Source organism: Manis javanica, chromosome 5 (assembly GCF_040802235.1).
Source record: "Manis javanica isolate MJ-LG chromosome 5, MJ_LKY, whole genome shotgun sequence".
Lineage (NCBI taxonomy): Eukaryota > Metazoa > Chordata > Mammalia > Pholidota > Manidae > Manis > Manis javanica.
In genome coordinates, this window is record NC_133160.1 from 167,188,814 (window position 1) to 167,213,334 (window position 24,521).

At 58.0% G+C, this 24,521-nt stretch overlaps 1 protein-coding gene across 1 annotated transcript in view; it reads left to right on the forward strand.

Annotated features, from left to right (window-relative positions):
• Positions 1 to 24,007, forward strand: part of WDR1 (WD repeat domain 1) — a 40,259-nt gene extending 16,252 nt beyond the window's left edge. Inside the window, exons 4-15 of the mRNA XM_036990872.2 lie at positions 915 to 1,062; positions 2,203 to 2,383; positions 9,512 to 9,589; positions 9,937 to 10,017; positions 10,319 to 10,552; positions 13,280 to 13,367; positions 14,892 to 15,048; positions 15,758 to 15,845; positions 18,781 to 18,891; positions 19,263 to 19,436; positions 21,068 to 21,212; positions 22,923 to 24,007. Of these exons, the coding sequence (XP_036846767.2) occupies positions 915 to 1,062; positions 2,203 to 2,383; positions 9,512 to 9,589; positions 9,937 to 10,017; positions 10,319 to 10,552; positions 13,280 to 13,367; positions 14,892 to 15,048; positions 15,758 to 15,845; positions 18,781 to 18,891; positions 19,263 to 19,436; positions 21,068 to 21,212; positions 22,923 to 23,029 (1,592 nt within the window). The 3' untranslated portion in view covers positions 23,030 to 24,007. The remainder of the gene's footprint in view (positions 1 to 914; positions 1,063 to 2,202; positions 2,384 to 9,511; positions 9,590 to 9,936; positions 10,018 to 10,318; positions 10,553 to 13,279; positions 13,368 to 14,891; positions 15,049 to 15,757; positions 15,846 to 18,780; positions 18,892 to 19,262; positions 19,437 to 21,067; positions 21,213 to 22,922) is intronic.
• The last annotated feature ends 514 nt before the right edge of the window (positions 24,008 to 24,521 follow it).

Genomic DNA, 24,521 nt, shown 5'->3' on the forward strand with positions numbered 1-24,521 from the left:
CTGGTATTCGTGGCTGTATTCCTGGAGGCCTGCATGGGGCAGAGACACATCTGGGGCGGCTGTAGGCGCCTGCTCTTGGTGCTCCCTAGGCTCAGCCTGAACCAGCAAGGCTGCCGAGTTTGTGATAGGCACTCAAGTGTCCCTGCAGGTCCTAGAAACCCCATGCTCACACTGGGAGCCCAAACAGGGCCGTTCAGGCCTCAAGAGTCAATGTGAATGGCTCCGTTTTCCTGCTTATTTGGGAATTCCTGCTCTTTTGGGAAGGGATGTATCAGGGTTGGTGCCTGGACCTTGGTGACAGGATGGCAGCAGGGTGGGGAGGGGTATGGCCCCCATGGCTTTATTACTAGGCCACTGCAAACACTAGTAAGGAGAGGCTGGTGTGGAGTTCTGCCTGTGTGCCACTTCCTGCAGCAGGGGTGGGCTGCTGATGGCCTGGATTGCTGCCAGGGTGCATACACCCCAGGTAGGGAGGGGGTGCATGCAAGTTGCAGCTTTTGCCAGGCCAGAGCCACAGCGTGGGAGAGGCATGTCACTAGCATTGTCACGTTTTGCAAGTGAAGAAGTTCAGTTCCCCGAGTGTTAGGAAAGTTGCCTGAGGCCCATACACTGTTCAGATCACCCAGGAGGAAAATAGAGCTGTAAAATGCCTTGGGGTTTGTCACCATGTGTCCCTGGGCCTTCTAGTGCCTACCCAGGGCTTGCAGTGCAGGTGGTAGTTGGAGAGGTGCACAGAGCCAGGAGTGGGCCTCTTGGAGGCAGCAGGTCTGACCAGCTAAGGGCTGGGTGTCATCCACCTGGCACCACATCCCTGCCCCGAGCTGGGCCTCCTGCTCCAGCCAGCGTGTAGGGCCTTGTGTCTACTCAGCCCTGGCCCTCTGAACGTGGTGCTCATCACACTCTTGTGTCCACAGATGTATCTGGGAAGCTGCGAATCTGGGATACCACACAGAAGGAGCATCTCCTGAAGTATGAGTATCAGCCTTTTGCTGGGAAGATCAAGGATATTGCTTGGACAGAAGACAGTAAGAGGATCGCAGTGGTCGGGGAAGGAAGGGAGAAGTGAGTCTCCGGCCTTGGCCCCTACCTGCCCGTGTCCCTGGCTCTGCCTTTTTCCTGGGAGCCTGGTGGGAGGGGTGCAGTGGCATCTGTGCCGCTTGGACTGCTGTGTGTGGAGTCCCCTCCGGTCCCCTTCATGAGTGTGCGACTAGCCCCAGCCACTGGCTCCTCCAGTTGGCTTCAGCAACACATAAAGGCAAACTCCCCGTGACAGTGGGCAAACCCCTCCAGGTTGGTGTCAGGGCCAGGCACCCTCTCTGTCTGACATCCTTGGCCCTTCCCTTCCTGGAACTCCAGCTGTCATGCCCACATTCCTGGCAGCAGGAAGAGAAGGTGACAGAGATCAGCTCTTAGAGCATCACAGGGGTCCCTCCCAGTAGCCACCACATGGCCACACTGAGCTGCAAGGGCCCCTAGTTGGACCGTCTCCTGAGGCGGTCCCCCTACTAAGGAAGGAGGGGCAAGTGGGTGCCCAGAGGTGGCTGCTGCACTCTCAGGGCTAGTGGCCAGCAGGGTCAGAACCGCGGGAGCTTTCTTTCTTACCCCACGTTCAGTCATGGTTCCCTCCAAGGCACCATAAACTGCCTTCAGGCACCTAAACTTGGCACCTGTCTGTTTCCCCTACTCAGAGGCTGTTTTTAATGCATGTTCCAGTGGATATAAATTTTTACATAGTTTTCCAAGTTATTCCTGTTGGTCTTAACAGTTCCGTTTTCATTCGGTCACAAGTAGTCACCAAAACAGTACATTTTCATGGAGTGCTGGTCAAGAGCAAGTAGGGGAGAGTAGCTAGTACATCCCTTGGCCCTGCCCAGTAAAGCTGTTAGGAAACACGGAGCAAGTGCCCTGGCAGTGCCCCTTCCACATGGGAGGCTTGTTGGTACTGGGCTTTGGAGACACAGACATACAGGCCTTCTCAAGACACTTGTTTCTCAGATTCTTTCGATAAGCACTGCTTGGAGTCAGAGTCCTAGTGCCTTCGGTGTTTTCCCTTCTAACTGTGGGTCCGAAGCACAGCCCTGAGCTGGGGCCACGCTGCCAGCAGCACTGCCCTCCTCTGAGCGTCAGCAGCTCAGCTGCCTGCACCCCACTGACCTTCCCCAGGACTGATTTTTCTTCTGTGGTCCCTCTCGTTGGGTAAAGGTTTGGAGCTGTCTTCCTGTGGGACAGTGGCTCTTCTGTGGGAGAGATCACGGGACACAACAAAGTCATTAACAGCGTGGACATCAAGCAGAGCCGGCCATACCGGCTGGTGACTGGCAGTGACGATAACTGCGCCGCGTTCTTTGAAGGGCCACCGTTCAAGTTCAAGTTCACAATTGGCGTAAGTGGACTTCTCTCTAGGGTAGAGTAGGGTGAACTCTGGTTTGTATGTGAAACCAGCAGAGTCTAGGCCTGTAGACGCTGATGGCAGGGTCACGGGCACACACCATTAATGCTGTGATACGTGGGTGGCAGGTGGGTTTACTGGGGTCTTACCCTGGAGGTGGGAGCACCAGCCTCCCAGGCCTCCTAGCCCGTGCTCAGGCTGCATGGGCAGCTCCAGCGGGCAGGGGCCTCACCCAGGGGTGTGTGCGTTTCTGGGGTTGCGTGTAGGGCAGATCTCTGTCATGTGGCCAGGCAGGCAACCTGGCCTGGAGGTGCCTTGTTAGAAGGTGTATTGCAGGCCTGTGTCAGCCAGCCTCTAGTAGCACTAGTTGAGACCTGCTGAGCCGTCAGAGTGGCAGAAGAGGTGAGCTTTCTGGGACACGTGGATTTATCTCCTCATGCGCCTCCCCAGGAGAAATGAGGGCAGGGACACTCCAACAGCAAGGGTGCTTTGCCTGTAGGAGGTGCATGCTGCCAGCGCCCCGGTGCAATGCCTTAGGCTCCAGGTGTGAATGGCTTTGGGGTTTGAGTCCCAGCTCTGCACATGCTCCCTGACCGGGACAAGGGCCTGAACGTCTCTAGGCCTCACTTTTCCCATCTGCAAGGTGGGTGTGAGGGGCACCGCATCAGAGCATGTTAGCCATGAACTTGAACTGTGCCAAGCTGCCCACGGGCCCACTGAGAACTAAATGAGATGGTGTCCTTCAGGCGGCTCAGTGAGGACTCCTGCTACCTCCAATGACTGGACGCAGTGAGTCATGCACAAGCAGGCAGGGCGTAGCCCGGAAAGGCCCATGGTGCTTCCTCAGCGGGTCCCCACAGGGCAGGACTTGGGCGTGGGAAGAATTTCCAGACCCGGATCTTGGCACAGATACAGCAAGGCTCTCCCAGGGCTCCCTGTTGGTCATGAAATGGGCTTCATTTCATCCTGCGGCCATGGGGCAGAGCGTGGCTGGCTGGTGGCAAGCACAATGAGGCTTTCTGCGCCCGTTGGGGGTCCCTTCCCATCACCCTGCTGTTCTCAGACGCTGTCTCCTGTGGCTGCTGCCTGAGTGGTGGGGTGGGGCTTTGTCGAAGGCTGAGGTTCAAGGTCAGTGTTTCCTAGTTGGAGGTAGAGGTACTGCAGAATACAACTGGGTGAGTAATGAATGCTGAGTCAGATAATGTCTGCCCTGCACCCCAGAGAGGGAGAAAGAGGAGATGAGGTTTCTGTGGCAACAGGAGGCTGTCCTAGCTACTTTGCGAAGCTGGCCGTGGTCCCATGCCCAGCACCCCCACGCTCTGCCGTGGGTGGGTGGGGCTCCTTTCCCTGTCCGGGGAGGGATTGTTTCCTCTTTGCAGCTGTCAGTTAATCTGGCATGGCACAGAGCAGCACAGTGGCAGGAAGTGGGGCCAGGATTTGAGCCCAGCGTCTGCTGGAGCCTGAGCCCTTACCACCCTTCTCCTTGCACCCATTCAAGCCGCTTGGCTGGATGGTCTCTTTCTGTTTCCTTTTCTAGCCTGAGAACAGCCCTCTCCCTGGGGCTTAGGATCAGAAACGTGTGCCCAGTGGCACCTAGGTCTAAGGTGGGCCCTGCAGCTTCTCTTCAAGTCCTCTGTGGAGCCCACCACAGGTCCCACATAAGGACCTAGCAGGTCAGAGGGACTGCTGACTGTGACTCTCAGGCTAGTCCTGCCTCTGGCCTTCCGGGGAACTGGATGTTAGCTCTCGCTGCTGGGGACTCCGGCAAGGTCCTGACAGGCTCGGGTGGCCTCTAGTAGAAAGAATGAGGAGGGCACTTGGGGCTCCACAGCCTCCCAAATGCCTTGCAAGGTGTTGACCATTTCTGTGTGTACGCGCCCTGGGCCCTCAACCCAGCGCCCTGCTACCTTCCCCTTGACCCCGGTGAAGGCCATGGGGCAAAGGTGAGGAGCACAGAGGGGTCGAGTTCAGGTTGCTGCCTTGAAAAGGAGCAAGTTCAGAGCCTGAGTACTTGCTGAGAGAAACCTGGTGACGCCGGCGCCGAGGGCCCGTGAAAGCAGTGTTTGAGGCAGACCAGAGTGAGCACGCGCCCTCGGTCAGGCTGGGCCGCTCGTCCATCCTGCCGGGCTGAGCGTGGGGCCCATCGCTTTTCCTTCTGGTCATAAGATGGCTGGCTTCATCCAGCTGCTCGTGTAGCCCCTCGCTCCTCAGGAATTGAGTCACGGGCCAGCCGGGCTGCTGGCTCCCGTGCAGGCCCTCGGCCCAGTGTTAGTCCTCGTTCACCCAACCCCGAAGTGGGCTCAGGAGGCTGCCGGGACACAGGATGGAGGATGCTGACAGGCCCTGGCCTGCCCGCACTGGATGCAGCGGGCGACCCGGGTAGGCGGCATCCCAGGATCCCAGGAGCCAGGGTGTGGGACGGAGGCTTTGGGAGCACGGTCTCCACCTCTGGTGCTGGCACTCTGTGGACGAAGGTTCGGGTTCCCTCAGAGGACCTAAGGGACTGGGGAGGCGGGCCTTGCCCGCTCCTACCTCTGCGGTGGGGATTTCCTCCTGAGCACGTCCCTGTCGTAGCTGTGTCTGGATTGTGGCAAGGGTCCCTCTGAGCCTCCCTGGCAGCCTGCCTGGTCTGTGCACCTTGCCCACTGGGGCCTTGGGTGGTTGCTGTACCCCTCTGGCCTTCCACTTCCTCTGCCTGGGATGACCACGGACTCCCCTTGTGAAGCAGGCACCCTGGGAGCTGTGTCCACGTCCCGGGATCCAGGTGCATGGATGCTGGGATGGCTTGTGTTTGATGAAGTGACTGCTTACAGCAACAAATGTCAGGACACTCACCTGTCCCAAGCCTGCTTGTCCAGGCTGTGGCCATGTGATCTGGAACTGGAAACTTCCTGCCACATCTGGGCTCTGAAAGCAGGTGGTGCATACCTGTGGCCGAGGGGACCCCGGTGTCAGCCCAGGTGTGCTGTGTGGTATGGCTGGTGCCCCAGATGGGCTTTCCCCTGCCACCTGTGTGCTCTTCCACACGGAGGGAGCTCTAAGCAGGGGTCCCACTCTCTTCTATACAGTGTAGGGGAGTTGAGCTAGAGACCTCACTCCAGGTATTGTGAGAAGTATTGCTTTGCTAGATAGTTACATAACATTGAAGCTCTAATGTGTGAGGTTTCCTGGTTATTGTTTTTCCCTCTTTCACGTTTCCTGACACTTGGCAGCAGAGAGCAGACGTTGCAGGTCTTCAGGTGTGTGGGGTGCCTGCTTTGTTCTGGGTGCCAGGCAGGGCCTCATCCTTAGCCATCGCCCCGTGGGCTGGTCTTGCTCTTCAGTGAGCTGTGTGCCCCAGAGGTGGTCCCGCTGGGTGGTCAGCGGGGCAGGCCTTCTCTCCGCCTCTCCTGCCCTGCCCACTCCCGAGCGAACCGGGGCTGGCGGCAAGGGAGACCTGGCCAAGCGCACTTGACCCACATGTTGGAACAAGCTGTTGTCCCATCGTCTGGTGCTCTTCTCCAGAGGGACCCGGGACTGGGCAGGCCTGTCCAGGGTGATAGGAGAGGCAGGGGCACCTTTGTGCTTCTCAGCTGAGCTGGAGTGGGCCGGGTGGTGGGGAGGAGGTGGGCTGCCCCCACAGTACCTTCCTAGGAGCCTTCACAGAGCAAGGAGGAAGCCAGGCCTCCTGGACTGAAGAGGGGCAATGTCCGGGTCACGGTGGAGACCCACGTTCAAGAGGCCCACTGTGGACGCCCGTGCTGTGCCAGGGCAGAGGAGGTGGTGGGCACAGGCTTCTGAGCCTGTTTGTCCCTCCACAAGCTCATGATGAGGGACCAGGCAGGTGAGTGCAGGGCATTTGAGCATGAGGGTCAGCAGCAGTGACACACACAGGGTGGCTAAGGCCAGTAGGGCTGGGGAGGGTTACCGGCCACCCGCCGGCACCCGCTGTAGTCCAGCCCCCAAGCCCAGTGGTGCTTTGCCCCACCAGTGACCTGGGCGCAGTCACCTAACTGCTGCGTGCCTCCGTGTCCTCAGCGGTGGGAGGTGATGGGGAGGCAGTGATGATATGGGGGTTAATTATAGCGAGGCAAGTAATGATGGGCAGGTGGTAGAGCGGGAGATACAATAGGGGGCCTGGGAAGATCTGATGTGGTCCCCTCCAGAGCTCCAAGGAGTGTTGACCAGGACTGAGGGGCAGGCCGAGAGGACAGGCACCCAGCGCACCCTCCCCACACCAGGGAACCCTCCCCAGTCCAGGGAACAGCCCAAGTGAGAACCTAGGCCTGTGGGATGGTGCTGTGACCCCTCTAGGTTGGTCGGGGAGGGACACGGCCTGGGACTGCCAGCCCAGTAGGTGGCATTTGGGTTGGCAGCCACAGAAGCCCACCCCTCTGCAAGCCCCATGCTGTTGCCCCAACCTGCCCTCTCCTGCCCTCTGCCTCACCTCCTGTGGACCAGACTATTTATAGCCCTCACTTTTTTGGCTGATGGGCTCGCCACTGCTTCCTCCCCCTTCAATGGGCTATTTCAGGAGCAGACGTCAATCTCCTGCTGGTTTGGACTCTTGGCTGGATCTCAGGAAAAGCTGACAGGGAGGGTTTGCTGAAGCGGGGGCCTGGAGAGGCCCAGAGTCCACACAGTCCTATACTTGGGATGTCTGCTCCACCCGGCCTTCACTGCACCCAGGCCAGCTGGGCCCCTTACACAGGCCTGCTGAGGCCTGGGGCCTGGGACAGGAGATGGGCCGCACTCCATCAGCACAGGTGATGTCCCCCGTGACGCAGGGATGCTGAGTGCTGTGACCGAGCACCTGGATCCAGAGAGCTGGGGCAGTCAGGCAGGGCTGCCCTTAGGGAGGTCGTCCTGACTTCTTGTGAGCCAGGGACGGGACAGGCCGGTGCTCTGCTATCCCTCCAGGAACCAGTGAAACTGCAGTCCATCATGAGTTGGAATTGGATGGAGGCTATTTCTCTAATTCACCCTATGTTCCTTCACCCAGTATAGGGAAATTGGCATTCACCATTGCACCCCTTAGCCCCGAGGTCTCCATTTGTAGTGGACACTTAGAACAGGGCAGGGGGTCTTGGGCCCCAGAGTGCCAACAGGACCGAGGAGCATGGGCCTTCACTGTGCGACCAGCTCCTTTCCAGCCTCAGGCAGGTGGCTGTCAGCCTGAGAAGCTACGGATCTGACCCCTGGATGGCTCTGTGCCAAATGGGCCACAGCCGACACAGACCAGTTGAGAGCTCTGGACAAGAAACAGGAGCCCTGGCTCTTCCAACCCAGTCTCTCTGGGCCTGGCTGTCTCCTGCACAAAGCGAGCCTGGGGCTGCCCAGGCCCCTCATGGGAGGGGGTGGTGGCTGTGTGATGGTGGTGACAGCAGGAGGGCTGGAACATCCCAGCTTGAACGTTGACTGGTTTCCCTTGGGTCACTGAGGGGCCCACCTGCTGGAAAACGAGGAACACGAACCTGAGAGCAGGAGAGGGTGGCCTCAGCACAGACAGGGCAGGCGCGCAGGAGAAACCAGAAGGCGAAGCATAGCCAAGCTGGAGCAGGAGAGGTGCTCTGGGCACCAGAGCGAGACTGCGTCTGTGGCCTCAGTTTCATCCTGACTTCTGGGATGCCTTGGGGACCTTGTCACCTTGGGTACTTGCCATGGCGCCTGCTGGGCATGTGCTGGAGCCTCAGCACTGGAGGCAGGTGGTGGCAGAGGGCTGGCCAGCCAGTGTAAGTAAGGGGGACTGTGTCCCATCGTTCACAGAGCCAGACCCCAGGTCTAGACGGAGATGGCTCCCTGCTGCCGTCCCGCCTCCATCAGGGGTGCTGGTGGTGACCCCGAGGGAATCAGCTCTGCTGTCAGAGAGCAGTCATGGGGCTGCGACCCCGCTCACTGAAACAGGCTGGAAGGTGGGCTGTTCACCCGCAGGTGGAGACCAGGCTTGGATCAGCAGTGATGAGCCCCTGTCCCCGCGAGGACACGTGGAGGGTCTCAGGCTTTGAGTATCACCGGGCTGGGAGGGGCTTTCTGGAGTCTGTTCTGCAGACCCTCCCAGCTGGGCTTTGCGCTCACTTGGATTCCTTCCAACCCTGGTTCTATGGCTCCCCTGTTGGGAAACCTTGGCACCCAGTTTATCATTCCTGGATTTCCTCTTGCCCTAGTGCAATGGGCACATAGTTCCTGAAGGGTTATTACATGAGCTTTGAAATATTTGCTACCCAGGTAAGTTTCCTGGGGCTGTTGTAACGAGGTTTGCAAACAGTAGCTTAAACAACAGGAATTGATTCTCATTTCTGGAAGCCAGAGGTCTGGGATCAAGGTTTCAGCAGGCTGTGCTTCCTCTGATTCTTTGTGTCTTCCAGACGCTGATCCCCCAGGTGTTCCTTGGCTTATGGAGCTTCTTTCCATCTTCATGTGGTCTTCTCTCTGTGTCCAAATCTGCCTCTTACGGGACACTGGTCTCTGGTCGAGGGCCACCCTAGTAACCTCACCTTACCTTGATTACATTTTCGACAACCCTATTTATGCATAAGGTCTCCATTCACAGGTACTGGGAATTCAATCTATCTTTCCAGGGCACAATCCAGTCTATAATGGACGTGTGCGGATCTGGCTACACAAGTAGCTGTGTATTGAAATTCAGTCACTGCTTTGCCTCAGAGGGGCCGTGGGAAGCAGTGAGTCGGGTAGCCTTTCCTGGAGGTTAGGGTTGTACCAGTGGAGGCGGTGAGCCCTTCCTGCCTTCCGGAGAGTTAATAGTTCAAACCTAACGTGTGCTTGCAGGTGGGGGGAGGGGGGCTGCAGGCATTGTGCTGGCACCTTGGCATTTAGGGATTTAAAGGACCATTTTCTTACGTAAACCCTTCCTGGTGGAGGAAAGAATGGGTTCACTTCCTCAGGTAAGGGAATTGCCCCTGGGGGCCAGACAGAGATGGGCCTGGGACCCAGGCAGGCGTGCTGAGCACTCCTCCCAGTGAGTCAGGAGCGGCTGGACGTGTTCGGTTTAGGCTCTGAAGTCTTCCTGTGGACTGCTGGTTCACTGTAGTGGTGGTAGATGATGTTTGTAGGAGGCTGCGTATTTCGTAGAGAACTTGCCAGAATCTCCTGTCATCAGGTGGATAACTGTACATTTTCCCCCAGGATCACACCCGCTTTGTCAACTGTGTGCGATTCTCTCCCGACGGGAACAGATTTGCCACGGCCAGCGCTGATGGGCAGGTGAGGGCAGTGGGGCCCGGGCAGTGGGGGCTCCTCTGGCTGCTTCCCAGCTGTCGGAGGCACAGGGACTCACCGAGGCCGGTGTGAACATGAGGAACTTAGCCTCCTCCTCCCCATCTCCTGGAGGTACCCGGTCACCCGGCTGTGTCACCCAGCCATGGTGGACATACCGTTCATCTCTCTCCTTTCAAATGGAGCTCGGAACTCGATTAGCACTCTGCTTTGGATTAGTTACTTTGTTCAGAGTTGGGGGAGCAAGCCCTCGATGGAGCCATGAAAGGAAGAGCTGACTTCTGAGCATGTGCTCTCATGTACACATATGATCCACATGTTTTATTTCTTGAAAGATACACATCTATGACGGGAAGACAGGAGAGAAAGTGTGCGCCCTGGGAGGAAGCAAGGCTCACGATGGAGGGATTTATGCTGTGAGTATGGGCGTGGTCCGCGGCGTGAGGACATCAGTGCACGGTCTCAAGGGGACGCTTGCAGTGAGGGGTGTAGAGCAGGTGCCATGGTGCACAGGTCAGGGTCACGCAGGAAGGGTGACGTGGCCTGGAGAGGCCCGGGGCCGGATCAGAAGGCCTGAATACTAGTCCCGTCCTCACGTGGGTGTGTCCTCCCCCCGGCTTGGCTTCTCCCTGCTGAGGAGGAGGGCTGCGGGCAGGCTGCTCTCTGAGGTCGCCTCCCACTCTACAATTCTCTCACACTCCTGTTTTGTTTGAGTAGATTAGTTGGAGTCCTGATAGCGCCCATTTGCTTTCTGCTTCCGGAGACAAAACCTCTAAAATTTGGGATGTCAATGTGAACTCTGTCGTTGACACGTTTACCATGGGCTCCAACGTTCTGGACCAGCAGCTGGGCTGCTTGTGGCAGAAGGACCACCTCCTCAGCGTGTCCCTGTCCGGGTACATCAATTACCTGGACAGAAACAACCCCAGCAAACCCCTGCGGGTCATCAAGGTAAGGCTGCCCTGGGTAGTGGCTCTGCCTTTAGGGGCTGGCAGGAGGAGAGCTGTGCACCAGCTGCAAAGGGGAGGAAGCCCTCGGGCCTTGGCAGGATGGCAGGGCGCTTGTTGCTCTCAGGATGCCAGTTTAACAGAGGTGGAAGGCCAGGTGCTGAGTTCCTCTTGGGCTGCAGTAAGAGCTGGACACCTGGGGCCTGGGTGCTCAGGTCATTGGCTCCTGTCCTGCGTCAGGGGTCATTACGTCCTGAGGGGAGTGGCCTCCCTTAGGAGTCCACGGGCTGTAAGGTGCTGAGCCCCAAGGCAAGGCAGGTGGGGCATCACCGCGGAGTGGGAACCTGCAGAGAGCTCGAGGAGGACCAGCGGCCTTGGGGCTGGACCGCAGAAAGGGTGTAGGGGCCTTGGGTTCTGTGTGGTTGGGGCAGAGATGGCAGTGGGGAGGACGTGCGGTTAGGGTACCAGGTGGGCCTGATGTCAGGGGCCTCAAGGGCCCAGCCTGGAGTTCTGGCAACGGAGCAGTGGAGGGCTGGCAGGGCCCCGTCACCAGTAGGCTCTGGGGCCAGCTGGTCAGCAGAGGCTGCCCTGGGTGCCCCTGTGGGTGGGTCGTGCGGCCTCCCTCTGTCAGCCCTGGTGATGTGGACGTCTCAGGAGGCCTGGCAGCCAGAGCAGGAGCTTGGAGCTCCTGGGGAAACGGGCCGTGCGGGCTGCCCGCCGCGGCCTCCCGTGGTAGAGGCAGTGTCCCAGGTGGGAGCTCGGGACTGGGCTCACGCTGCTCTGGCAGCCCCAGGGGTGACCCCTGACTGAGCCATGATTTCAAGGCTGGGAAACACATGGGCTCTCACTGCCGGCCCCTTGCCACCTGGTCCACAGAAGCTTCTTTGATTTGGTCCTGAGGACAGGGCGCTGGGGCCTCCTCGATGGGCTGCTGGCCCAGGGTGATGCATTTAAAACGAAGGTGTGTGCAGCCTGGCTGGGGAAGAGGCGGGCAGGGATTGAGCGCCAGGACAGTCACCTCCCTGGGTGTCTGAGTGTGATGGAGAGAAGGTGTTAAAGAGATCCAGGCATGACTGTCAGCCCCACTCTGCCCAAAACAGCATCCTCCCTGGGCTGCCCCACAGTGTCCCAGGGGGCCGTCCTGGTATCTCCCCAAGTCTGTTGGTACCCTGGGGGCCAGGAAGGCCTGGGCCTAACTTTTCTGCTCATGTCACTGTTGCAAACAGCTCTGGCCCCACGTGCTGGGCTCCTATTCTATCCCCAACTCAGCTCGGGGAGTCTGTGGCCTTTTACAGTTGGAGAAAAAACTCGCTCTGCTTTCTTATCACACGTGTGTGAATCCCCAGGCTGTTTCGTGCTGATCTTGGACCGCAGAGGTTCCTAAGCCACGTGCATGGGCGCAAGGGAAGGCTGGAGTTAGAATGGTGGTTCTCCACTTAGGTGCACATTCAAATGACCTGAGAGTTTCCCAAAAGGGCTCAGTGCTGGCCGGCCCTAGAGGGCTCAGTGACAGCCTGTAGGGGCGGCTCCCGGCTGGGATAGGGCTGTGCAGCTGCAGTGGTGTTCTCAAGCTCCAGGGCCCGTCAGTCAGCAGAGGGCCAGCGTGTTGAAGCAGGGTGGCTGGGCCATATCCCCAGTGCTCACAGCATCATCCCCTGTGGACTTCATGAGGTGTGTGGGAGCTCGAATTTCTCCCCAGGTTCCCAGGTGAGGCTGCTGCACCAGGCAGGGACGTGCATAGGTCAGCAGTCGTGTCATTAAGGTCAAGTCCCAAGTCCCCAGGCTGTGTAGAGCAAGACCCGCAGTGAGACTGATGCTTGTGTGGGGACCATGCTTTAAGGTAGCAGGTGGAGAGACCTCCAGGCCGGACTCTGGCTGGCAGGAGACCAAGGGCGAAGTGCCTCTGTGTGTCTGTTCCCGGGTTCTCCGGTGCCCTGAGGGTGCAGTGGCCCTTCCCTGAAGCTGCAGGCCACATGGGGGAAGCTCCTGGGAGAAAGCCCATGTGGGCATTGTGCTGCCCGGTAGTGGAACACTGCTGATGGAGCACAGAGCCGCCTGCCTCCAGCAGGAGCCAGGGTCAGTCCCTGCTCAGCTGGCTAGTTCCCTCCCAGGAGCAGTTACAGGGTAGGTAGAGTGGTGCCCTCGCCACAAATGTCTGTTGTATCAGAAGCTTCTGTACCATTCAGGGGGGTGGGGGCCAGCAGAAATTGGGGGATCAGAGTTTTCAGTCAGCTGAACTCTTGACAGGCATTTGGAGAAAGGAAACTTCACAAGTCAGGGCTTGAGTTACGGTTCTAGTTAATAAACTATCAGCAGCACATGTGACTGTCGGGGGGCCTGGAGGTCTCCCCACCTGCTTCCCCTGAGATGACCCCAATTTTGCTGTTTTGTGTCTGTTGAGGCTCATCCTCATCGGTGCCAGTATGAGAAGCATTTACCCTTTGGGGTGCTCCAGGGCGTAGTCTGCACCATCTGGGTGCTCAGCTCCTGTGCTTTGATGAGATCCTGTCCTTGGCCTTGGTTGGAGATACATTCCTCGGGGAGAGGCTGTGGATGGGGGGTTTGTCAGGTGGTCTTCTGGGGAAAGCTGACCGTGGCTCCTGCAAGGCATTTTCGGGCACAGGGCTATGGGCCCAGGACACGTCAGCTGTGGTATTGAGGGCAGGCGGCAAGTGGCAGGAGCAGGAAGGCATGTCCCCAGCTCACCCTGCCCTGTCTGTCTCCTCCACAGGGTCACAGCAAATCAATCCAGTGTCTGACGGTGCATAAAAATGGAGGCAAGTCCTACATCTACTCTGGGAGCCACGATGGACACATTAATATCCTTTGACTCACAGAGCTGTCTCCAGTGCTGCTGGCAGGCAAGGCGAGGGTTTCCTGCCCAGGGAGCAGAGGCCAGGTGGCCGCAGCGGGGCTGTGAGCAGCCCTGGCCGCTGAGATGTACCCATGTCCGCACTGGGGGCCTCCGGATCTGGGCCGTGGCCTTGACCTGAGGGGTCTCTGCTCTGTGCAGCCTGGAGTGGTTGCTGAACTGGACTCAAGCTACTTCTCCCCTGTACATGACACCAGTGCCATCTGTATCCCTGTCACAAGCAGTAGAATCATACATCCTGGAACTCAAAAGGAAATAGAGCCTGTCAATAGTCCTCTTGTTTTAAAACTGGGGAAACCAAAGCTCAGATCACTTAATGCGCCTCCTGTACAGTCATCACTGGGGCTGGATCCAGCCGTCCTCTCCCGGGGGGGCTCTTTGCAGTCCCTCCAGGATATTTCCAGGTGGTGTACGTGTGGCAGCCCTTGGGACTCCCCAGCGTTTGTGGCCTGGGGCTGGCCCCGCCTCCCAGGACTGTCCCATTTAGGGTGCCTGTGGTGGGTCTGGTGGTTTGTTCTGCCCCTGCATGGGAGCAGTGGCACCGTGAGGAGGGCCTGCCCTTGGGTCACCTGCTTCCCATCCTGTGTGCTGCCCGACCCCCAGGAAGGGCTGTCCAGGAGCCCCATATTTTCCTGCTTCCACAGACCTGCTTCGTCTCTGCATGGTGTGGCAGTTTGCACAAGAGATGCAGGGAAAGGCTTCCCCGGCCCCGAGGCTGCTGCCCCCTCGTCTCCCTGCTTGTCCCCAGCCCCGGCGGGTTATGATGTTAGCCTCTGATGCTTGACAAGTATTTTGGTACTGATGGCTGAAGTTGCCATTGCAGTGTGTCAGTGAGAGTGGACATGTAGCCTCCTACAGGGACCACTAATCTTCATCTGAAATGAGTCTCGTTTGTTGTCGTAAATGAAAAACCTCAATACACACTGCACACCTGGGCAGCTGGAGCTCTCAGTCCACAACCAGCCCTGCAAGGTAGGTTGGCCCTGGGCCTTACCGGTGGCACCAGGCAGCCAGCAGCTGAGCAGCGGGCTCAGCCAGCCAGCCTCCTGCTGGTCACAAGCTCGGCAGCAGGTACAAAAAGAACAGGCGAGGTGCTGGCTCAGCCTCAACAAGGAGGCCCCTCTCTGAGAGGCTGTTTCTTCCTCGCGGGGGCGCACTACAGACGCATGATCTGTTCACTCCGCTGACCATACCATGTCCGCATGACCAACCGACCCTGCTGGCCTCGGGCAGCATGTTACGGGCGGCTCCCTGCTCTGTTTATATCTCCGCATGGTAGGAGTGGCCCACCAACCTGTAGTTGGACGCACGCCTACTGTCTGAAGTTCAGCCTTGGCCGTGAATGGGGAGTTACCCTCAGGCCCTGTGCTCGCCGTCCCGTCCCTAACTTGCTCCCGGGACGAGGGGCGGCTCCCCAGTGGGACCTACGCCACGTCCTAGAGGTCAGGCTTTGCCTTAACCCCTGCCCCACATTACTGGGATTCAGAGACTGGGGAGAACGACTCCTTTGCTGGGAAAGGCCACACGAACCAAGTGTCCAGGATGACCGTGGACAGCGCTGGGCAGCTGGTGAGCTGCAGCATGGATGACACAGTGCGGTACACCAACCTGACGCTGAGGGACTACAGGTGAGGCAGCCAGACGCAGGCCGGCCAGAACGCCTCTCTGCCCACAGGCCCTTTGCCGGCAGTGGCTGCTGACCGATGACGTTCCCTCTGCTACTCTCGCCCCCCTTGAGCACCCTTCCACCCCATGCAGGGCCTGGGCCAGGTGTGAGTTAGGGTCCAGGTGGCCTGCACAGACCATGATCAGGTGTGGGCCCTGGCTGGGGAGCCAGGGGGACAGGCCCCAGCCCCAGCCTCCTACCCCCTCCTCTTTCTGCCTTACCAGTAAAGGAAGGTGACAGTGGGGTCTGCCTCAGACCATGGAGAGGGTCCTTGAGGCCTCAGGTACCTGGCAGGCGCTCCACCCTGACGGGCAGGCCCAGGTGACCGGTGTCACGCTCAGTTGGGCGCCCGTGTCTCGGACTGACAGTCATCAGAGCTGGGATAATGTTTGCTAATGGTAACATGCAGTGTCCGTGGGGTGGCGGGGACTCCCCACACGTCAGCTGCCCACGGAGTTCCTCCCTTCCCTTCCTCTCGCCCCCAGCCCCCACTGGGGTTTCTGATCTCACCCGCAGAGGCAGAGTCGTTTCCTTTGCTCCAGGTCAGTGAGCTGCACCTCTCTGGGTGGCAGGAGGGTGTCCTGAGCCCTGCATCACGTGGGCTTCCCGTCAGCATGCCTCAGACCTGCACTGAGCCCAAGCCAGTGTAACGTTTCCCTTCTCCCCGGTAGTGGACAGGGCGTCGTGAAACTGGATGTCCAACCAAAGTGCGTGGCTGTCGGCCCCGGAGGCTATGCCGTGGTCGTGTGCATCGGGCAGGTACATTCCCACCCGGGCTGGGAGAGCTGGGTGGAGCTGCCCCTGTGGTGTCTGTGTCCCTGCGACAGGAGCTGTGACAGGCATTTCTGTTGGGCACTGTGTTGTGATGAGGGCTTCACGTGCTTTCCTCACTCGACCCCCACCCACTTCACAGTGCCGTCAGCCAGGCATGGCACTAGCCCCACCTGACGGGTGGGGCAACGGAGGCATAGCAGCAAAAGTGCTGGCTGAGGTCTGCAGCTTTGGGGCAGAGCTGGGGCTTGAGCATGGACGTCAGACACCCTGCATGTCCATGGACCCATGAGTCCTGCAGCTCTGTCTCCACTCTTGTTCCCAGCCCAGCCCTGGGCTGTGGGGCTGTGTGACTTCACTCATTCTCCTCTTTCTCTGGGCTTGAGCTTCTCACCCCTAGCAGCTCACAGGAGCATCAGAAAGGATGTGTCAGCCTCCTTGCACCATGCAGTTCGCTCCTAAACCAGGAGGCTGAGGCACACAGTCGTCAAGAGAGCTGCCCAGCTGCCCCAGGCCCCGGTATGGCAGGTGACCCCTGGGCCAGGACAGAGTTTGGTTCTCAAGACAGTGAGGTTCCCCTCTGCACCTTTTCTTTTGGGATTTCTGCAGTGCAGCACCCTTGGCTGAGATCCCAGGCTGACCCACCTCATGCAGGAGTGTGCTCTGTGGCAGAGGTCTGCCAGCAGACCTGGGCACCCCAGCGTATAGATCAGAGAGGCAGGTGTGGCTGAGTCCCTGCTGGCAGGAGTAACAAACTGCTAAAGAAAGCTGCGCTCAGGCCCGCTGCCCGGCTCTGTTCTGTGAGCTTAATTGCCTCAGGGACAGCAGAGTTCTGTGTCCCAGATAACGCAGACTTCCTGCCAAGCAGTTACTGCAGCAGCCCAGCTCGTCAGTGGGGTACAGGAGGGATGTGCTTGGAGCACATTAGTGGAGTGGGGGCACTGGAAGGCCACGTTCTAGAAGGGGAATGGCCTCTTTCCCAGCTGCTGTCGGACCACATGGCCTTCCCAGAGCTTGGCGACTGACTAGGCCTCCCCGGCTGCCTGCCAGGGCAGAGCTCCACGTGTCTGGGCTTCAGTTTCTGTCTGGAGTGGGCTCATGTCAGTCCCACATCTGAGGCTGGTCTCGGGGCTTACCCGAAGTTCGGGTGGTGGGGGCGGGGTCAGCTTGAGGGTAGGCTGGCAGGTGCCATGTGTGTGCCCAGGGCTGGCCTGAGTGGGAGTCCTGGACCCTTGCGGTCAGGTGTGCAGGATTGTTCTGTGATGTGCCATTGCTCCCAGGACCTCCAGGGTGGCCGTGACTCCGTTCCAGGCAGAAGCTTCTGTAGAGCTCCCCATTGCAGGCCAGAGGGTCAGTAGCTGGAAGGGGCCTGAGATTTTAGGTCAGGAAATACCTGGCTTCAAGCTTCACCCCTTAGGCAAATCTGGGCAAACTTATGTCCCCAGTCCCCTAGTACCTGTCAGGAAAGTCCATTTCTTGAGATGACAGGTGAATGTTTCTCAAGGGCTGTTTTCAGTAGTAGATGTAATGAGAGTGCTGCTGCCTATCTCCTGGTCCCCTTCCAACGTCCCTTACCCTACAATGCACGTGGAAGCAGAAGCCCCTGGAGGCGGAGGAGGGTGGCCTGCCACTCATGGGACAGCTGGTAGCTTGGGCAGGGGTACAGTGGATAAAGCCAGAGCTGTCAAATCTAGGCCACACTGTCTGGAAACAGCTCAGCAAGTTAGAATTAAGGGGGACAGTAGGGAGCAAGTGAGGCAGGGGCCACAGAGGGTCCCCACTGGGGGAGAGACATCTGCTATGTGCATCAGACGGTAGGAGATACAGTGTGGTGGCTGGGGACGTGGGTGCTGTGTGGCCTTGGGCATGTGGCAGACACTGTACCCCGTTCTCGGAACAACTGGGAGGTGACCTGCCGTCTTGTGGGGACACAGTGCGTGTAGCTCTAGCAAGGATGGCGCCCATCAGGGGGCTTCAGCTGCTTCTGCTGCTTTATTAGGTGTATTAGGCACCCTAAGCATCCAGTCTACCTTTATGACCTCTGGGCACCGCTGGGTTCTTATGTCTCGGAGGCTGAGGCAGGCCACTCCGAGTTGTCCCCAAAGGCAGGAGGTGGCTGTCAGGATCAAGCCCCACCCCAGTCTTGTCTCCAGAGCCCTTCAGTAGGGCCTGGGCCCCAGCACTCTGTCCTGCCCCAGCCAGCGTAGTAAGGGACCGTGGCAGGGCCTGGATCGGGTGGAGCGCAGGAGAGGGGCAGCATGGTGCCTCCAGGCCCCCTTGCTATGAGCCCTGCCCCCTTGTCTTCCCACTTCCTGGGGCCAGTCGAGCCCAGGGAGGGAGGGAAGGGAGGGCAGCAGAGAGTCATGGAGCGGCTGGAGTCAGCGCCTGGGCCCAGCCTCTCGGTCAGGTGGGACGCTGCCCTATCTCCCAGGCTGTGGGAGGCATGCTGCGACCCACATCGGGAGGGACACGCCCTGCAGTTGGGAGGAGCTGTGAAGGTGTTCCCGGGACTGGGAAGCCAGAACCCCGAGTCTGCACGTCGTGTCATGTCCAGTGTTGCTTAGAGCCTCGTCACTGCCGCACGCTTCCGTCCTCCTGAACCTCAGGAGGGCTCTGTTCAGCAAAGCTCATGTGTCGTGCTCCTTATGCAGTGGGAGGAGCTGAAGTTCAGATGCCCAGTGGCTTCCCAAGAAGTCGGTGCCGCTAGTGACAGCAGCAGCCCGTGACGGTGATAACAGCCAATATTCACTGCAGTACTAAGACCGTGGCTGTCCTCAGGGCCACGGAGCTGCGGCTGAACTGAACGAGTGCAGCGGCCCCCACACTGCCCCGCCTCCAGCAAGGCTTGGGAGGGAGCCCAGCGCAGGGCTGCAATTTGTCCCACGGCCCTGTGGCTCTGACTGGCTGGCTGCGTGTTTCCTAGATCGTCCTGCTGAAGGATCAGAGGAAATGCTTCAGCATCGAGAACCCCGGCTATGAGCCTGAAGTCGTGGCTGTGCACCCCAGCGGTGAAACGGTGGCTGTTGGGGGTGCGGTAAGGCCCCCACCCCCCATGCCCTCTGCGGGAGGGTATCTGGGCAGTTTTGGGGTGACACAAGCTGTGTAAGTGAGAGGCTGTCTCGTCAGAATTGGGGTAAGTGGGGGACTGGGCCTCTGGGAGCCAGTTGGGTGCATCCTGCCACCCCAGCAAAAGCCTCCCTCGGCCGCTCCATGGCGGCCCCCTCAGACTGCCCAGCCTCCCTGCGCTCCCCACATAGGAGAGCTGCTGTAGGGTCTTAGGAAGAGGGAGCCACTCGTCTGGTGGAAGGGGTCGGAATTGAAGAGCCACTTCTCACGGATACCCAGCCCCTCCCTCCAAAAAGGAGGGTGTTGGGAGCATGGCTCACTCCCCTGTGTCCCCTGCAGGACGGGAATGTCCGCCTGTACTCCATCCTGGGCACCTCACTGAAAGACGAGGGCAAGCTCCTGGAGGCCAAGGGTCCCGTGACCGATGTGGCGTATTCCCACGATGGCGCCTTCCTTGCCGTGTGCGACGCCAGCAAAGTGGTCACTGTCTTCAGCGTTGCTGATGGCTACTCGGTGAGTGGTGGACCGGCTGCTCTGTCCGCACCCTGGGCAGTGCAGATGGCAGGCGGGGGCCGTGGCTTTGTTGCTCTCAGAGTGTGACTGTCTGAGACAAGGAGACGCCCTGACCTCCGGGAGCTTTGGTCTTGCTGGTGAGAGGGAACATAGTTGCCCAGAGGGACCTGGGCAGCCCCCAGGTTGCTGTGCCCACAGGCCAATTGGTTCCCCTGCATGGACTGGTTAAGTGACTTCCTGGCCTCTAGGAACTTACTGTTCTCCTTTGTTAAAGCACTTAAAACAGATTTTTCTGAGTCTTACTGCTGTTTACAACCCTGTAAAGGAGGACTGTTAGGCCAGTGGCGCCTCGAGGCAGTGCAGGGCAGCGGGAGGCCAGTGCAGAGGCACCTGGAAGCTCATTCCACTCCGTGCAGAGCTGGCGTGGGAGGACAGCCGAGGGGACTGTACGTGTGAGGGGCTTGAGTGTTAGGTTCACAAGAGCCTTGGAGGACGCAGTCACTTCTGGTGTGACTGGAGTAGGCAGCACAGGGCAGGTGGAGGGTGTCCACCGCGCCCACCTCCCCCCACGCCCGGCACTTCTCAGGATGCTGTTGAAATCTATAGCAGAGCTACACCTAGATGCCACCATTAATATTTTACTGTCATGTTACCTATCCATCCAGTAATCTTAGGTTTTGGTGCATTTAAAGTAAATTACCAGCATCTGTACATCTCCCCATAAATACTTCAGCTTGATAACTAGAGTTGAACATTTTCTTAGTTTTATGTTTTGCTGTAAAATTTACATATGATGAAAGGCACGCTTGAATGCAGGTCCACACTTGGCGCGTGAGTACACCTATAGCCCAGACCTCCATTATCACAGAGAACACCTGCCTCCCCAAGGTTTTTCTGCCTCCTTCCTACACGTTCATCGGATTTGCACGCATCACATTAAGTGACCTCATTTGCATTCACAGACATCTTTAAGGCATGCTAGTAAGTAGTCCATAATCTGCAAGGCTGAATAGGTTAAGTTGACAAAGAAAATGTGGTTGACGGTTTCTAGGGATTAAGAGCAAAACTGAATGCTCTGAAGAAAAAGCATTCCTAGTGTCAGGGAACTATTAACCCCTCATCCCTGGTAAGGTGATGCTTTGAGGCTGAGATACGCTTTAAAAGTGGCATAAAGCCTGTGGCTGTCGGGGATGCACCTCATGTGCCTGCAGGTCCAACCAGGCCCACCTTGGGCTCTAGTCCACACGCTTTGGATGACTCAAAAGTGGGTGTGTGGGGAGAGGCAGGCCAACCTCCTCACATCCCACACAATCCTAGAGCTCTGTCCCCCCAGACTGAGAGCTCTGAAGGCAAGTGGGTGCGCCTGGCATGTGATCCATGCTGTGACTCGGGGCACGTGAGGCTCCTGGGGCATCATGGCTGCTGCTTGACCTTGGGCTGCACCTCTCGGCCTCAAGTTCTTCTAAGGTGTGAGCGTCAGGCACCTGGGATTCTTACAAGCACCCAGTGAGTTGCTCAGATTGACTGGCATAGAGAAAGCACTTAGTAAATGTCAGCCCTGGTCACTGTCACTGTGAGGGTGGGCCTGACCCCTGACCTTCCCCCTCTCTGTTTTCACCCTGTGACTATAGGAGAACAATGTTTTTTATGGACACCATGCAAAGATTGTCTGCCTGGCCTGGTCACCGGACAACGAGCACTTTGCCTCTGGTGGCATGGACATGATGGTGTACGTCTGGACGCTGAGTGACCCCGAGACGAGGGTTAAGATCCAAGGTGACTCTCATACCTGCCTCAGCTCTCCAGGCACCAGTCCCAGAGCTCAAGTGTCCCTTCTGTGCTTCCGGGGAGGTGACCCCAGACAGGCATGGCCCTCATTCTCTCTAGCAAATATTAGGCTCTGTTGGCCCCTGCTAGACACACAGAGGGACTGAGGGTGCTTGCACGCCAGCAGGAGAGTGTAGGTGGTCTCCACGTAGGGCACATGCTTCTGCACGTGGGGTCACCTGACATCTCTGTTTTAGTCCTTTTGGACTTTTATAACTGCCACAGACTGAGCAGCTTATAAACCACAAAAATGTATTCCTTGCCATCCTGGAGGCTGAAGGCCAAGATGAGGCGCCAGCAGGGCCAGGTGAAGGCAGTGGTCCAGGTCACAGACTTCTCACACCCTCACACGTGGGGGGCGCGAGGGGGCTCTGAGGGGCCTTTCACAAGAGCGCTGACCCCAGGCCCCACCTTCAGACGCCCTCACCTGGGGCGTTAGCGTTCTGACCTCAGAACTGGTGGGGACACAACCATTCAGACCCCAGCACTTTCCCCTCCTCCCACCCCTGAATCCAAAGGCACGGCCAGGTTCTCACTGTCCACCCTTCACAGGCAGAGAAGCACAGTGGGAGCCACAGGGGGACTTAGCATTTCTCCACCGGCCACATTTGACCCACCACATCATTTCCACATGTGGCAGGAGCTCACTCCCAGGGCTCTTTAGCCACGCGTGGCTCGTGACCCCAGGATCTAGGATGGGTGTCCTGTCCCCATGTCACCTCCCACTGCCTCTCTGTCCTGAAGGGTCCCCCCGTCCTCGTGTGCAGTGTGCTGCCCCCTCATCTGTTCCCTACACAGCAGGCAGCCTCTGTGTTAGATGTAAGCAGGCCCCTTTCCTGCTGAAGGATAAGTCTGAGGCCCCCCCAGAGCTCTCCCACGCCACAGGCACAGGGCCAGGGCGGCCCAGAGGTGGGCAGAACAAGCGCAGACAGCCCTCTTGCCTACGAGGAAAGTGACTTCTGTAGTGAGACGTGAAAGGCCGTGACACAGCAGACCAGTGGGTGGAGGTGCCCAGGCACAGTCAGCCTGAGGTCAGGCTGCTGCGTGCACATGGACAAGCTCTCTGCTTGGAAAGCGGGTGGTCATGTGGGCAAGGCGCTGGACCCTCTAGGCCCCAGAGCCCAGATGGGGCACAGGCTGACATCCTGGGGCTCCCCCTGGCTTCATGGGAACGGCAGGGGTGCGGGCGACCACCTGAGCAGGCAGGGAGGAGATGCAGGGCATGAGACCCACCGGAATCCGGTTGCCCCCAGTGCACCTCTTCCAGAGGGAAGGTCAGGCAGGCCCCCACCCTGTGTTCCTCGGCCTTTTATTCGTTGTAATTTGTGTATTGTCTCATTAATTTATGCATAAAAAGAAATCGATACCCCCACCCCAGGGGTAGAGGCAGTTCTGCCTCCCAAGGGACATTTTTGCTGATCAGGACTGTCCGAGTGTCCTGGATGCCACTAAGCCCCAGCAGCCAGCAGTGCCGGGGAAGGAGGCCTGCGGCCACCCACCACCAGACTCCCAAGAGAGGGAAAGGGTTCTGATGAGCAGCAGTCCGAGTTCTGTCTTCAGGGTCCTTTGGATTGGGCACCGCCTGTCCCATCTTCCTAGTCTGCGGTGTGTGTGGCAACAGGAGTCGGTATTCCAGTAAAAGCCGTTCTCTCTCCCCAGATGCACATCGACTCCACCATGTCAGCAGCCTGGCCTGGCTGGACGAGCACACGCTGGTCACGACCTCCCACGATGCCTCTGTCAAAGAGTGGACAATCACCTACTGAGGACCCCTCCTTTGGACAGACCGAATCAGGGACTAGAGTCTAACCGCAGCAGAACACATCTAAATATCCTGTAACGTGCCCCTGCACCCCCGCCCGGCTCAGGAGGGAGGGGGCCTCATGATTGCCCCCGTCTCTCTGCAGGGTGTTCGTGTCTGTACACGTCCTTCTGAAAGCTTTAGACAGTGACGGTTTGCACATGAGAAATAAAGCAAGCGCTTAAACAATGTGTGGAGCCTAACTAAAATCCACCACCTAGCCCAGCCCAAGTGCAGAACATTCCAGAGGCGGAGCCTCGAGAGCACACAGACGGCGCCCCGTGGCTCTGCAGCCCGGCAAGAGGCCTGGTCCCCTTCCCTGCCTGCAGAGCGGCTGTGCATGGGAGAGGCGGCGCAGCCGCGGCAGTTCAGAGCCAGAGGGCGGTGGGTGTCCAGACGCTGCCCGCCTGAAGCGCGTGCAGCGCCGTATGGCCGCCTCCAGAGCAGATGGGGCACACGCACATGAATTGTATTTCACTGTCGGTTTTTGTGCTCAATTTTAAGAATGGAATCATGGAATTCTTTTTTTCATTCTTTTTTTTAAATGTATCTCAACCGTTTACTGTCAGTGTTTACAAGCTAGCGCGTCCAGGGTGCTGTTCCCAGGTGTTTAGAGCCCTCGTTAGCCAGGTTAAGGCATCTTGCCACCACCTCACCATCATGCTTTGATGTGTTCCTGTCTTTCTTCGCCCCTTCTGCCCCCCAAGAGCAAAGATTAATGAAGTCACGGTAAAATAAGCTGTCATCATTGTCACCGTCTTTTAATTTTCCAGTGCAGAAATTAAAAGTAAGTATAAAGCATGGTGACTGGGAGTTTTTTTGTGTGTGTCGGAATCACTGGTAAATGTTGGCTGAGAGCAATCCCTCCCGTTGCACTTGTGGAAATACTTTGAGCGCTTTAAGAGACTCGACAAATAATTAAATATCTTTTCTCTTCATTGTGCATCGCTGCCTTTGTGTGATGGGGGCACGAGGGGCCATGGGACAGGGAAGCTGCCTGACACTCTCACACCTCACCAGCCTGCAACCTCAGTGTGGAGGGAGTCGGTTCAGGAACCCAGAGTTGTTAGATTCACTGCAGATCCACTGGTGTGTGGTGGGAGAGAAGCCCAAGGAGGGGCTGGGCTAGGGCTCCTGGATCCCATTCTGTCCCAACTACCAGATTGCTGTGTGACCTGGGCCACTTGCTACCCTTCTCTGGGCCTAAGTTTATTTGCAAGCTGAAAGCATTGGACCTGACGATTCCTAGATCCCATGTGATGCTCAAGTTCTTGAGGCAGTCTGTGACTTTTCTGGTATTGCCTTCAAAAGTAAGCAGTAACATGCATTTAGATGTTAAAAACTAATTTCCTAAGCATCCAAATTAATTGTGAAAGATTCATCTTACTAGAAAGACAACATTGTAAAGATGTCTATAAACTCACAGTCCTGTTAAATACTTTTCCCCCTTCCAGAAA